General features: G+C 41.7%; 1 protein-coding gene and 1 pseudogene across 1 annotated transcript; both read left to right on the forward strand.

Annotated features, from left to right (window-relative positions):
* Nucleotides 1-608: 608 nt before the first annotated feature.
* LOC100655195 (olfactory receptor 1F1-like) lies at nucleotides 609-1,544 on the forward strand (annotated as a pseudogene).
* Nucleotides 1,545-8,676: 7,132 nt separating this feature from the next.
* LOC100654910 (olfactory receptor 1F1-like) lies at nucleotides 8,677-10,590 on the forward strand. The gene has a single exon (XM_003417652.3). The coding sequence runs from the start codon at nucleotides 8,786-8,788 to the stop codon at nucleotides 9,725-9,727; it is 942 nt and encodes a 313-aa protein (XP_003417700.1). The 5' UTR covers nucleotides 8,677-8,785; the 3' UTR covers nucleotides 9,728-10,590.
* Nucleotides 10,591-13,116: the final 2,526 nt, after the last annotated feature.

The following is a 13,116-nucleotide window of genomic DNA, read 5'->3' on the forward strand; positions in this document are numbered from 1 at the left end:
ATCAATACCACTTGGTAAGCAGAGATTGACGGACGGCTGACATAAGTCTCTGAGCACATGTGTTAGGAATGTGTACCATGTCCAGATTAAAGATGAGGAAACTGAAACTCAGAGAATTTAACCATTTCCTCTAAGGAACAATGCTGATAGTATTGATGACATTAGTCACCTATATTAGATACTTGCTATATGTCCGTTTCTGTCATAACCATTGTACATATGTGTTGTCCACTACTCAATAAAAGTCTTGAAGTTTCTATAAATATTTTATATTTATACAGTTTTAAAACATTTACTTAAAAAATTCATGGTAATGGTAGAAAGTTCAAACAGTACAAAAGTTCTACAGGCAAAATCACTGTCACAATCTTTTGAACATCCTTCCAGAGGTACTATGCATGCATAAGTATTTGTATTGATCCTGCTAATCAAGAAATGGAGCCTCAGAGGAGTCCAGAGGCTGCCTTAAATCCCCCAGAGAGCAACATTCTAATGACTCACTTATGTCATGGATTTCTCATTGTGATCATCTTAATTGCCCCACCTCAACATCATTTTCCAGGTTTTAAAATTTATCCTGACTTATTTGCATCTAGACTCAGGTCTCCATGCCCAAGAGTGGGGCAAACCAGTCAAGTATCTCCGAGTTGCTCCTCCGGGGGCTCTCCAGGCAGCCCCAGCAACAGCAGTTCCTTTTCGTGTTCTTCCTGAGCATGTACCCGGCCACAGTTCTGGGAAACCTGCTCATCGTTCTGGCCATCAGCACAGACTCCTGCCTGCACACCCACATGTACTTCTTCCTCAGTAATCTGTCCCTCGTGGACATCTATTTCTCCTCTACCATCAGCACCAAGATGCTTGCCAACCACATACTTGGGGGTTAGACCATCTTCTTCTCTGAGTGTCTCAAGTAGCTGCATTTTCTCATTATGTTTGGCATCACGGACGATTTCCTCCTGGCTGTGGTGGCCTATGGCCACTTTGTTGCTGTGTGCCACCCCTTACACTACACAATAAAGATGACCCCTTGGCTCTGTGCCCTGCTGGTCATTGGGCTGTGGGTCATTGCCATTGTGAATGCTCTGTTGCATACCCTGCTGATGGCTCTACTCTCGTTCTGTGCAGACTACATGATCCCCCACTTCTGTGATGTGACTTCTCTCCTGAGACTCCTGCTCTGACACTTACCTCAGTGAGATGATGATTCTTACTGCGGGGGCCCTGATAATGATCACCCCGTTTGTTTGCATGCTGATTTCCTACATTTGCATCACCTGTGCTGTCCTGAGAGTCCCATCCGCGAAGGGAAGTTGGAAAGCCTTTTCCACCTGTTGCTCCCACCTAGCTGTAGTTTACCTCTATGGCATCATAACTGCTGTGTATTTCAACCCTTCATTTTCCCACTCAGCTGAGAAAGACACCTCACCCTCTGTGATGTACACAGTGATGACCCCCATGGCGAGCCCTTTTATCTATAGCCTCAGGAAAAGGACTTGAAAGGGGCCCTAAGAAAAGTAATTGGCAGGAAGAGGTTTTCTACTTGATGAGAGCATCAGTGCTGACTCTCATACTCAAACAAAGTTCTTTTTCACCGGTTGAGTATAAGGCAGCAGTCGTTTTGTCAAAGCCAGTCTGGAAACAAACCTATTGCAAGGAGCATATAGAGGGCTGTCATTACTTATTGATTAGTAGACTGGGATTCACCTGTAACCCTGCTATATATGCCAAGTAATGAGACTTCTTTTTGATTACTAACTTTCAAATTATTTTACACCCAAAGTTGTCCTTTTTAGGTGGTCTAGTTGGAAAGACACATAGTATAAGAATTTTTGAGTATTAGGATCACCTGGGAAGTTTTTTAAACACCCCGTTGTTCAGTCTCAGCACTGATTGAATAAGAATCTCTGGGGTTGGCCTGACACTGATAGTTTCAGGAAATTCTCAGGTGGTTGTAATGTGCAGTCAGTGTCGAGAATCACTTGTCAATCTCATACTCCTTTATATGTCCTCCGTGAGGGTCAATCATCCTCACAAATTGGTTAGAAACTCAAACAAAAGAACAGCACAGTGAAATCTGAGGGCTCAAGAGGGTAATGACATTTCAGATGAGAAGCAGAGGCCCTGGTGGGGATTGTGGCTCAGAGCACCAAGAGGTGAAGAAGCACAGAATAATGGAAACCTTTCATGTCCATCTGACTTGGATGCTAGACTTTGGCGTGTGAGTCTAGCTATGGTTGTGTCTTTGATATCAGGGAAATAAATCAATATTTCATATTCCCTCTGCCCAAACCAACTCCTCTTGCTTTCTGCTCAGGCTAACAACCCCTATCCCACTCCACATCTTGAAAAACTGCCAAGGATCACCTCTTCCTCCATGAAGCCTTCTTGACTCGCTTTTCTGGGACTCATGGTTCTGTTTTTCTTTGGTTTGATTGCACATTGTACTATAATTGTTTGCCTTTCACCTTTTCCCCCTGCACGAGGCTTTCCACAGATTATGAGACTCTCCAGATCCAAACACACATACTATTCACCTTGTATCTCTAGTGTCAGGCATTATTCCTGGACCAAAGGCAATAATCAACTTTGGATGAAGGAAAAGAAGAGAGAATATTCTGGAAGACTCACAACGTGGAGGTAAAGAATCAGATGTTTGATTCTCACGGAATTCAGACTTTCAGGAGCCATCGACCCTGGATGAACCCCGGAAACACTTACCCTGAGAGAATCTTCAAACCTTAAAGCAAACGTATCCCCTGAAGACTTCTTAAAACCAAACAATAGTTTAGCTTAACTAGTAAAGACTGCCTGTCTTGAGCATTGTGCTGTTTTAAAGAACTCTCTATATCAGATCAAACTGACAAGGGAAAGTCAAAAGATTAGATAGGAACCTAAGTGGGCAGTGAGTTAATGTTAATTGGGGAGGGACAACTGGGAAAGGAGGGTGAGAATGGTTTCACAATTCAAAGAATGTAATCAATGTCACTGAGCTGTACAGGTAGAAATTGTTCAATTGGTGTATGTTCTGCTGTGTATAGTCTCAACAACAACAAAATAAATTAAAAAAAGAATGGATGAATGAATAGTGCCTTAACTTTTATTAGAGAATGAGTTTTTAAAATATAACATTTTGCTCTTCCAGAGGTAATACCTACACACTTTGTAAGAATAAAATTAAAATAACCTGTAACTTTGCCAGCTAAGATAACCATAGTTAGACATTTACGAATAATGGTTTACAAAAGTTGGCTGCAATCTATTCATATCATTCTGTATTCTAATTTTTCCAATTCCTTCTTCCCATGTCGACAAAGGTCTCAGAAATGCAATTTTAATGGCTGTATAATATTTCATCATATGGATATAATATAATTTATTCATTCTCCAACTATGAACAACTTCAAGTGTCTCTACTGTAAATAACACTGCCGCCCATGTCCTCAGGGATAATTCTTTGTCTGCATCCCTAATTATTACAACTGGTAATTTGTGAATTCTACATCTCCAGCCAGGATTAAAAATTAAGGTAATCTTTTCTTTATTTCTTCAGTTATTCCAATTGGGCCCCATGTGCCATTTCTAGGAGTCCAGGACCTCCCTCTTGGTGTCCAAGCTCTTCAGGAGTTCACTCAGTCCAAAGCAGCAGGCCAGTCCTGCTTTCCCTTACTAAGTGGAGAGAGAGTACTGAGTCTCGCTGGCAGGATTTCCTGAGTTGCTGGCACACAGTGTGGCTGCTGAACCTTGGTCTTGTTTGATTACTTGCAGGCCTGTCGGCTGTAGCGTTGATGCCGAAATCCCATATCCCTTTTGTGACTACATTTTTTTTTTTAATGAAAAAGAATTGTTGAAAATACACACAGCAAAACATACACCAGCTGTGCAATTTCTACACATAAAATTCAGTGACATTGATTACATTCTTCAGGTTGTGTAGCCATTTTCATGGTTCTATTCCGAATTATCTCCCACCATTAATATAAACTCACTGCCTGTCAAGATTCTTATCTAATCTTTCTCAATACTCTTTTCATGAAATCCTCTTAGGCTAAAGTTGTCATGTGTTTGCGTTCATTATTTGCAACTAAGAATCCTCACTGCAACATGGTGAAATGTAGTCAATCATCAGAAAAAGACTAAAACCTAGAACTAGAAAACCAGGAGGATTTTCCTCCACTCGTATCTTATCCTCTCTATGTATTTACTTCTTTAGCCCCTCTCTGCTTCTCAGTCCACAGGCAGTCAATGGGGCAGGCAGAAGAGAGTTGAGTGTACACATTCTAGCCAAGCCTCAGAGCGATATGGACTGGCTGTCTCCCAATCCCAATTCCAAATACCCTGGGCCAACCAAGGTCCAAGGAGGAGCGGACGTAGGATAAACATGATTGCTGGGTCCCCAGCACCCTGTGACTATGTGGATTGGGGGCTTCCACTCTGAGAAAAGGCTAAACCACGTGGGTTGGACAGATATCCCAAAAGGGGTCTAGAGTTCATAAATCACACTATGCTGGCTTCTCCTTGAGACAAACCCCCTTCAGACCATCCTTTATTCAAAATGGTTTTATGGGCTGATTTATGAAATAATATCGGAATCTTTATTCCCTATCTTTGAGCGTAGAGAATGTGACCTAACTCCAGCTGGACTCACAAGAACTCACAAGAACACATCGACGGGGCCCTGAAGTATAAAGACAATAGCTAAGATAATCTTGGAAGATATCTTTTAGGGAAACTTTCACATAAACCATTCGAACAGAACACAAGAGTTTCCGCTCTTATCTTTTACTATTAGCATTTAGTGAATAGAAAATCTGTTGGACAAATGAGGACCCTCCTGATTGTCTACTTAAACCTGTACCAATGCTTGTTAAGAAAGACAATTCAAAATGTAGGATCACAGTTTCTAGCCAATCTGTGAAAAGGTGAAGCTTTCATTTTTTTGCCCATTTGTAATGTTAATATATACTGATGATACTGTAACGTTCCTTGGACTCAGGCAGACATGGCTGTGGCAGTATGTTTCTCCATTTTCCCACTTTTGTTTAGTCTGTAATTTTCCTTTGACTTGGGCAGACATGGCTCTGTCAGTGTGCTTGTCTGTTTTCCCACTTTTGTCTGTTCTGTACTATTTCCTGGGACTCAGGCAGACATGGCTGTGGCAGCATGCTTGTCCGTTTTCCCACTCTTGCTTATTCTGTAATCCTTGGACTCAGGCAGACAAGCCTCTAGCAGCATGCTTGTCTGCTTTCCGCTTTTGCCTTTTTGAAAATATGCTGAATAAAACTTTCTTTTTGCTTTACTAAACTTCGTGATTTTTTCCCCCGCGACAGATCTAAGTCCAGCTTTGTAATGTGCTGTCAACATCATTCTCATCTGCAAAATGGAGAATACAGGTATCACTGTTGTTGTTAGGTGTTGCTGAGTCGGAGACCATATGCATAACAGAAGGAAACACTGCCTGGTCCTGTGCCATCCCCACAATCGTTGTCATGCTTGAGCCCATTGCTGCGGCCACTGTGTCAATCCATTTTGATGACGATCTTCTGCTTTTTTGTTGACCATCTACTTTACCAAGCTTGATGTCCTTCTCCAGGGACTGATCCCTGCTGACAACATGTCCAAAATATGTGAGGTTTAGTCTCACCATCTTAGCTTCCAAGGAGCATTCTGGTTGTACCTCTTCCAAGACAGATTTGTTTGTTCTTTTGGCAGTCCATGGTATATTCAGTTTTCTTTGACAACACCACAATTCAAAGGCGTCAACCCTTCTTCAGCCTTTCTTATTCATTGTACAGCTTTCACATGCATATGAGGCCATTGAAAACACCATGGCTTGGGTCAGGGCACCTTAGTCTTCAAGGTGACATCTTTGCTCTTCAACACTTTAAAGAGATCTTTTGCAGCAGATTTGCCCAATCCAATACATCTTTTGATTCCTTGACTGCTGCTTCCATGGGTGTTGATTGTGTTTGAAATAAAATTAAATCCTTGACATCTTCAATCTTTTCTCCATTTATCATAATGTTGCTTATTGGTCCAGTTGTGAGGATTTTTGTTTTCTTTATGTTGAGCGGTAATCCATACTGAAGGCTGTGGTCTTTGATCTTCATCAGTAAGTGCTTCAAGTCCTCTTCACTTTCATCAAGTAAGGTTGTGTTATCTGCATATGGAAGGTTGTTAATGTGTCTTCCTCCAATCCTGATGCCCTGTTCTTCTTTATATAGTCCAGTTTCTTGGATTATTTGCTCAGTATACAGATTGAATAGGTATGGTGAAAGGATACAACCCTCATGCACATCTTTCCTGACTTTAAATCACGTAGTATCCCTTGGTTCTTTTCGAACTACTGCTTCTTGATCTATGTACATGTTCCTCATAAGCACAATTGAGTGTTCTGGAATTCCCATTCTTTGCAATGTTATCCATAATTCGTTATGATCCACAGAGTTGAATGCCTTTGCATAGTCAATAAAACACAGGTAAACATCTTTCTGGTATTCTCTGCTTTCAGCGAGGATCCATCTGATATCAGCAATGATATCCCTGGTTCCATGTCCTCTTCTGAATCCAGCTTGAATTTCAGGCAATTCTTTCCTGATGTACTGCTGCAACAGTTTTGAATGATCTTCAGCAAAATTTTACTTGAATATGATATTAATGATATTGTTCGATAATTTCTGCAATCTGTTGGGTCGCCTTTCTTGGGAATAGGCATAAATATGAATCTCTTCCAGTCAGTTGGCCAGGTAGGTCTCTTCCAAATTTCTTGGCATAGATGAGTGAGCACTTCCAGGGCTGAAACTGTTTGTTGAAACATCTCAATTGGTATTCCATCAATTCCTGGAGCCTTGTTTTTCACCGATTCCTTCAGTGTATCTTGGGCTTCTTCCTTCAGTACCATCAGTTCCTGATCATAGGCTAAGTCCTGAAGTGGTTGAACATCAACCAATCCTTTTTGGTGTGGTGACTCTGTGTATTTCTTCCATCTTCTTCTGATGCTTCCTGTGTCGTTTAATATTTTCCCCATAGAATCCTTCACTACTGTAACTCGAGGCTTGAATTTTTTCTTCAGGTCTTTCAGCTTGAGAAACGCTGAGCATGTTCTTCCCTTTTGGTTTTCTATCTCCAGCTCTTTGCACGTGTCATTATAATACTTTGTCTTCTCGCCACCCTTTGAAATCTTCTCTTAAGTTCTTTTACTTCATCATTTCTTCCTTTTGCTTTAGTTACTCGATGGTCAAGAGCAAGCTTCAGGGTCTCTTTTGACATCCATTTTGGTTTTTTCTTTCTTTCCTGTCTTTTTAATGACCTCTTGCTTTCTGCATGTATGGAGTCCTTGATATTATTTCACATCTCATCTGGTCTTCAGTCATTACTGTTCAAAGCGTCAAATCTATTCTCGAGATGATCTCTAAATTCAGGTGGGATACACTCAAGGTCATATTTTGGCTCTCGTGGACTTGTTCTAATTTTCTTCAGTTTCGACTTGAACTTGCATGTGAGCAATTGATGGTCTGTCCCACAGTCGGTCTCTGGCCTTGTTCTGACTGATGATATTGAGCTTTTCCATTGTTTCTTTCCACAGATGTAGTCGATTTGATTATAGGTATCAGTAGTTACCTTTAAAGGAGCCCACACATGAGAAAGCAAGGGTTGTACAGAATACACAAGAATAGCCCAGGTTCTGAATATAGAAAGTGAGAAGAAAGATTATTTAATAATTGAATTTTCACATCTATGGACACAGAACCAAAGAGTAAGGAGATAAGGCCTGAGGTCCCAGGAATTTTGTCTGGGATTTTTCTCCATCAAGTTAGCTCCACATTTAATATCTTGAAGTTTTGACCCAAAAATTACATCTAAACCTTAGGTAATCTTTGTTCCAAAAGAGCCAAAAAGTAGGTGGGACAATTACTCTCTTCTTGTCTCTAATAAGGCTCTCATGGAATGTGGTCCCCGGGGCCATGGAGACACCTGTAAATGCCTGCTCTGTGATTCTCCCAAACATCCTTCCTGTGGAGACAACTAAGACCATGAACCCCTGCTCCTTACTTGCTCAGGACCTGCCTATATTTCCCAGGCTTTCCAATCCACACAATAAAGAGAAGCACTGGCCAGTTATGCAGAGGTGAAGAACACAGGATAGCTACAGAACAAAACTCCCTTGGTAAGATTACAGTAGAAGAGACATCACTTTTTGTTTACTGAGACACGAGTTCTTGCAGATCCAGGCAGCAATAGAAGGAGCCTTGCACACAACAGCTAGACCTTGTGGTAAAACCAGTATCAATCAGCTTTCTCCCTTGTCTCTGTAAGCATGACTGAAGACTTGGGGGTGGAAACTGGGAAATGTAAGCAGAGACAGATAGTCAGAGTTGGGCTGTGTGTAACCTGTTGGCATTGAGTTGATGTCGACTCATAATGAATGGCCCTATAGGACAGAGTAGAACTGCCCCATAGGATTTCCAAGGAGCAGCTGGTGGATTAGAACTGCTGACATTTTGGTTAGCAGATGAGCTCTTAACCACTTCACCACCAGGGCTTCGTATAAGCCTTTGTATTTTTCAAGATCAGATATACAGAAGAAGTGCCAGTGATTCCAACAGGAATCACAGCAGGATTGAGGGTTGGAAATTAGGTGTATAGTTGGAATGGGTTGATTCTATCTTTGCAAAACCTCTAACTCATTTGCAAATGTAGGTCACCCTGGAGGTTGATATGTCATATCTTAACCACCAGTGTCTAGGTTTCTGAATTTGATGTTGTGTATTGACTTGGATTTGTGACCATGAACAGGGGAAACCAGTCGAGTGTCTCTGAGTTCCTCCTCCTGGGGCTCTCCAGGCAACCCCAGCAGCAGCAGCTCCTCTTTGTGCTCTTCCTGAGCGTGTACCTGGTCACAGTCCTGGGAAACCTGCTCGCCATCCTGGCCACCACCACAGACTCCCACCTGCACACCCCCATTTATTTCTTCCTCAACAACTTGTCCTTTGTGGACGTCTGCTTCTCCTCCACCACTGTCCTCAAGATGCTGGCCAACCACATACTCGGGAATCAGACCATAATCTTCTCTGGGTGTCTAACACAGCTGTATTTTTTCATTGCGTTTTGTGATGTGGACAATTTCTTCTTGGCTGTGATGGCCTATGACTGCTTTGTTGCTCTGTGCTGCCCCTTACACTACACAACAAAGGTTACCCATCAGCTCTGTGCCCTGCTGGCTGCTGTGTTTTGCGTCATTGCCAATCTGAATGCCCTGTTGCATACGCTGCTGATGGCTCAGCTTTCAATCTGTGCAGACAACACGATCCTCCACTTCTTCTGTGATGTGACTCCTCTCTTGAGACTCTCCTGGTCTGGCACATACCTCAATGAGATGATGATTCTCACAGAGGGAGCCCCGATAATGATTACCCCATTTGTTTGCAACCTGGCTTCCTATATTTGCATCACCTCTGCTGTCCTGAGAGTTCCATTCACAAAGGGAAGATGGAAAGCCGTTTCCACCTGTAGCTCCCACCTGGCTGTGGTTTCCCTCTTCTATGGTACCATCATTGCTGTGTATTTCAAACCTTCATCCTCCCACTCAGCAGAGAAAGAAATTGCAGCTGCTGTAGTGTGTGCAGTGGTGACCTCCATGGTGAACACTTTCATCTACAGCCTCAGGAACAAGGGTGTGAAATGGGCTCTAAGAAAAGTGACTTTTATGAAAATATTTTCTGTTAAATAATGACTTGGACTCCAAAAGTCATAAAGGATGCTACTTTGTAATAAAGCTTTTTTTTTTTTCCTAATCCCTGAAACCTAGCAGTTGTCCATTTATGTATTTGTCTTGGGTAATGAAACTCTTGGTACAGACTCTTCAAGTTACGGTGGGAAAGGGTTATTCTTTTACCAAATGACCAGACTATTTCAACTGCGAATGCCCTCCAGCCAAAACCACCAGCAACACACCTCTAGTTTATTGTGTTTATTAATCATTATGACAAGAAAGAACATACCCAATGAAGATCTGTGGGACTTCTCAGTAGGAGGAGGTTAGAAAGGTCTTATAGGATTTGAGTGTGAGCTGATTTTGGTGAGGATTTAAGAAATCAAGGCTTTGATTTGGATTAGATGTTGTCAGAAACCAGGGTTAATTCTTATTGGACATGTCAGTATCTTATCTACAAGTATGAAGACTAGAGGGAAGCAAAAGCTGTAATTGGCAAGGAATCAGCCATCACTCATATCAGCCAGGAAGGGGGATTAAAAAATAATTTTTTTGTGTGCTTTAAGTGAAAGTTTACAAATCAAGTCAGTCTCTCATAGAAAAATTTATATACACCTTGCTACATACTCCTAATTGCTCTCCCCCTAATGAGACAGCACACTCCTTCCCTCCACTCTCTATTTTCGTGTCCATTATGCCAGGTTCTGACCCCCGCATCCCTCTCATCTCCCCTCCAGATAGGTGATGGCAACATAGGCTCGTGTGTCTACTTGATCCAAGAAGCTCATTCTTCACCAGCATCATTTTCTATCACATAGTCCAGTCCAATCCCTGTCTGAAGAGTGGGCTTTGGGAATGGTTCCTGTCTTGGGCTAACAGAAAGTCTGGGGACCATGACCACCGGGGTTCTTCTAGTCTCAGTCAGACCATTAAGTCTGTTCTTTTTACAAGAATTTGAGGTCGGCATCCCACTGCTCTCCTGCTCCCTCAGGGGTTCTCTGTGGTGTTCCCTGTCAGGGCGGTCATCGGTTGTAGCCGGGCACCATCTAGTTCTTCTGCTCTCAGGCTGATGTAGTCTCTGGTTTATGTGGCCCTTTCTGTCTCTTGGGCTCATAATTACCTTGTGTCTTTGGTGTCCTTCATTCTCCTTTGCTCCATGTAGGTTGAGACCAATTGATGTATCTTAGGAGGTCGCTTGCTAGGGTTTAAGACCCCAGATGCCACTCTCCAAAGTGGGATGCAGAAAGTTTTCTTAATAGATTTTATTATGTCAATTGACTTAGATGTTCCCTAAAACCATGATTCCCAAACCCCTGCCCCTGCTACGCTGGCCCTCGAAGCATTCAGTTTATTCAGGAAACTTCTTTGCTTTTGGTTTAGTCCATTTGTGCCAACCTCTCCTGTATTGTGTGTTGTCCTTCCCTTCACTTAAAGTAGCTCTTATCTATCTAATTAGTGAGTACCCCTCTCCCTCCCTCCCTCCCTCCCCCCTCTCATAACCATTAAAGAATATGTTCTTCTCTGTTTAAACTATTTCTTGAGTTCTTATAATAGTGGTCTCATACAATATTTTTCCTTTTGCATCTGACTAATTTCACTCAGCATAATGCCTTCCAGATTTCTCCAGGTTATGAAATGTTTCACAGATTCATCACTTTTCTTTATCGATGCGTAGTATTCCATTGTGTGAATATACCATAATTTATTTATCCATTCATCCATTGATGGGCACCTTGGTTGCTTCCATCTTTTTGCTATTGTAAACAGTGCCGCAATGAACATGGGTGTGCATGTATCTGTTCGTGTAAAGGCTCTTATTTCTCTAGGATATATTCCAAGGAGTGGGATTACCGAATCATATGGTAGTTCTATTTCTAGCTTTTTAAGGAAGCGCCAAATTGATTTCCAAAGTGGTTGTACCATTTTATACTCCCATGAGCAGCGTGTAAGTGTTCCAGTCTCTCCATAACCTCTGCAACATTTATTATTCTGTGTTTTTTGGATTAATCCCAGCCTTTTTGGAGTGAGATGGAATCTCATTGTAGTTTTGATTTGCATTCCTCTAATGGCTAATGATTGTGAGCATTCAGAAAAGAGGATATTTGGTCATTTCTGGGGCTTAGACAATGTTCTTGGTTTTGTCTATGTTCAGAGATGAACACAGTGGTCTTGTTTTGTCTTCAACCATCAGAGTCACAGAGTGACCTTGTCTGATACTGATGTTCTGTGAATTTCTCTAGATTCAACAGGGGAAGAGTTCATTTAGGCCTCCAGTAAGTCCTAATTCTGCCAGGCATTTGAGCTAATTATTCTTACCTTTTAATCTGAGCTTTGTGTGTAATACAACATAACAATAATACAACATAACAACAGGAATATGGATAAGTTAAATAAGAAAGAATTAACTTCTTCAATTCCAATGCCCAACCATACCAACTTCAGCTTTTTCTTGTCTTCTGTTAATGTGCTTGGAAACCCTGGTTGCATAGTGGTTAAGAGCTATGGCTGTTAACCAAAAGGTCAGCAGTTCAAATCCACCAGGCGCTTCTTGGAAATCATATAGGGCAGTTCTATTCTGTCCTATAGGGTCACTATGGGTCAGAACCGACTCAACGGCAATGGGTTTAGTTTGGTTTTTTGGTCAACGTGCTCAGGTATTTGTACATAGACCCTGATGTATATCCCTGCTTTCCACTTTCATTTTATAGCAAATCTTTTCCAAATTGCTATTGCTGTTGTTGTTAGGTTCCCTCAAGTCAGCTCTGACTCATAGCAGGATGAAACACTGCTCTGTTCTGCGCCCTCCTCACAATCATTGCTATGCTTGAGCGTATTCTTGCAGCCACTATGTCAATCCATCTCATTGAGGGTCTTCCTCTTTTTCGTTGACCTTCTGCTTTACCAAGATCTGAGTCCCTCTCCAGGGACTGATCCCTCATGATAACATGTCCAAAATATGTGAGACAAAGTCTCACCATCCTTAGTTCTAAGGAGAGTCATGGCTGTACTTATTCCAAGAAAGATTTGTTCTTTCTTTTGGCAGTCCATAGTATGTTCAATATTCTTCACCAACACCATAATCAAAGGCGTCAATTCTTCTTTGGTCTTCATTATTCATTGTCTGACTTTCACATGCATGTGAGGCTATTGAAAACACCGTGGCCTGGGCCAGGCTCACCTTAGTCTTTAAGGTGACATCTTTGCTTTTTTACACTTTAAACAGGTCTTTTACAGTAGATTTACCCAGTTCAATGCATCTTCTGATTTCTTGAATGCTGCTTCCATGAGTGTTGATTGTGGACCCAAGTAAAATGAAATCCTTGACAACTTCAATCTTTTTACTGTTTATCATGGTGTTGCTTATTGGTCCACTTTCCAGGATTTTTGTTTTCTCCAGTTGAGGTATA

The sequence above is a fragment of the Loxodonta africana genome, chromosome 12, assembly GCF_030014295.1.
Source record: "Loxodonta africana isolate mLoxAfr1 chromosome 12, mLoxAfr1.hap2, whole genome shotgun sequence".
Lineage (NCBI taxonomy): Eukaryota > Metazoa > Chordata > Mammalia > Proboscidea > Elephantidae > Loxodonta > Loxodonta africana.

Excerpts from the sequence above, each read along its gene's own strand:
- LOC100654910 (XM_003417652.3), top strand. The coding sequence starts at position 8,786 with ATGAACAGGGGAAACCAGTCGAGTGTCTCTGAGTTCCTCCTCCTGGGG.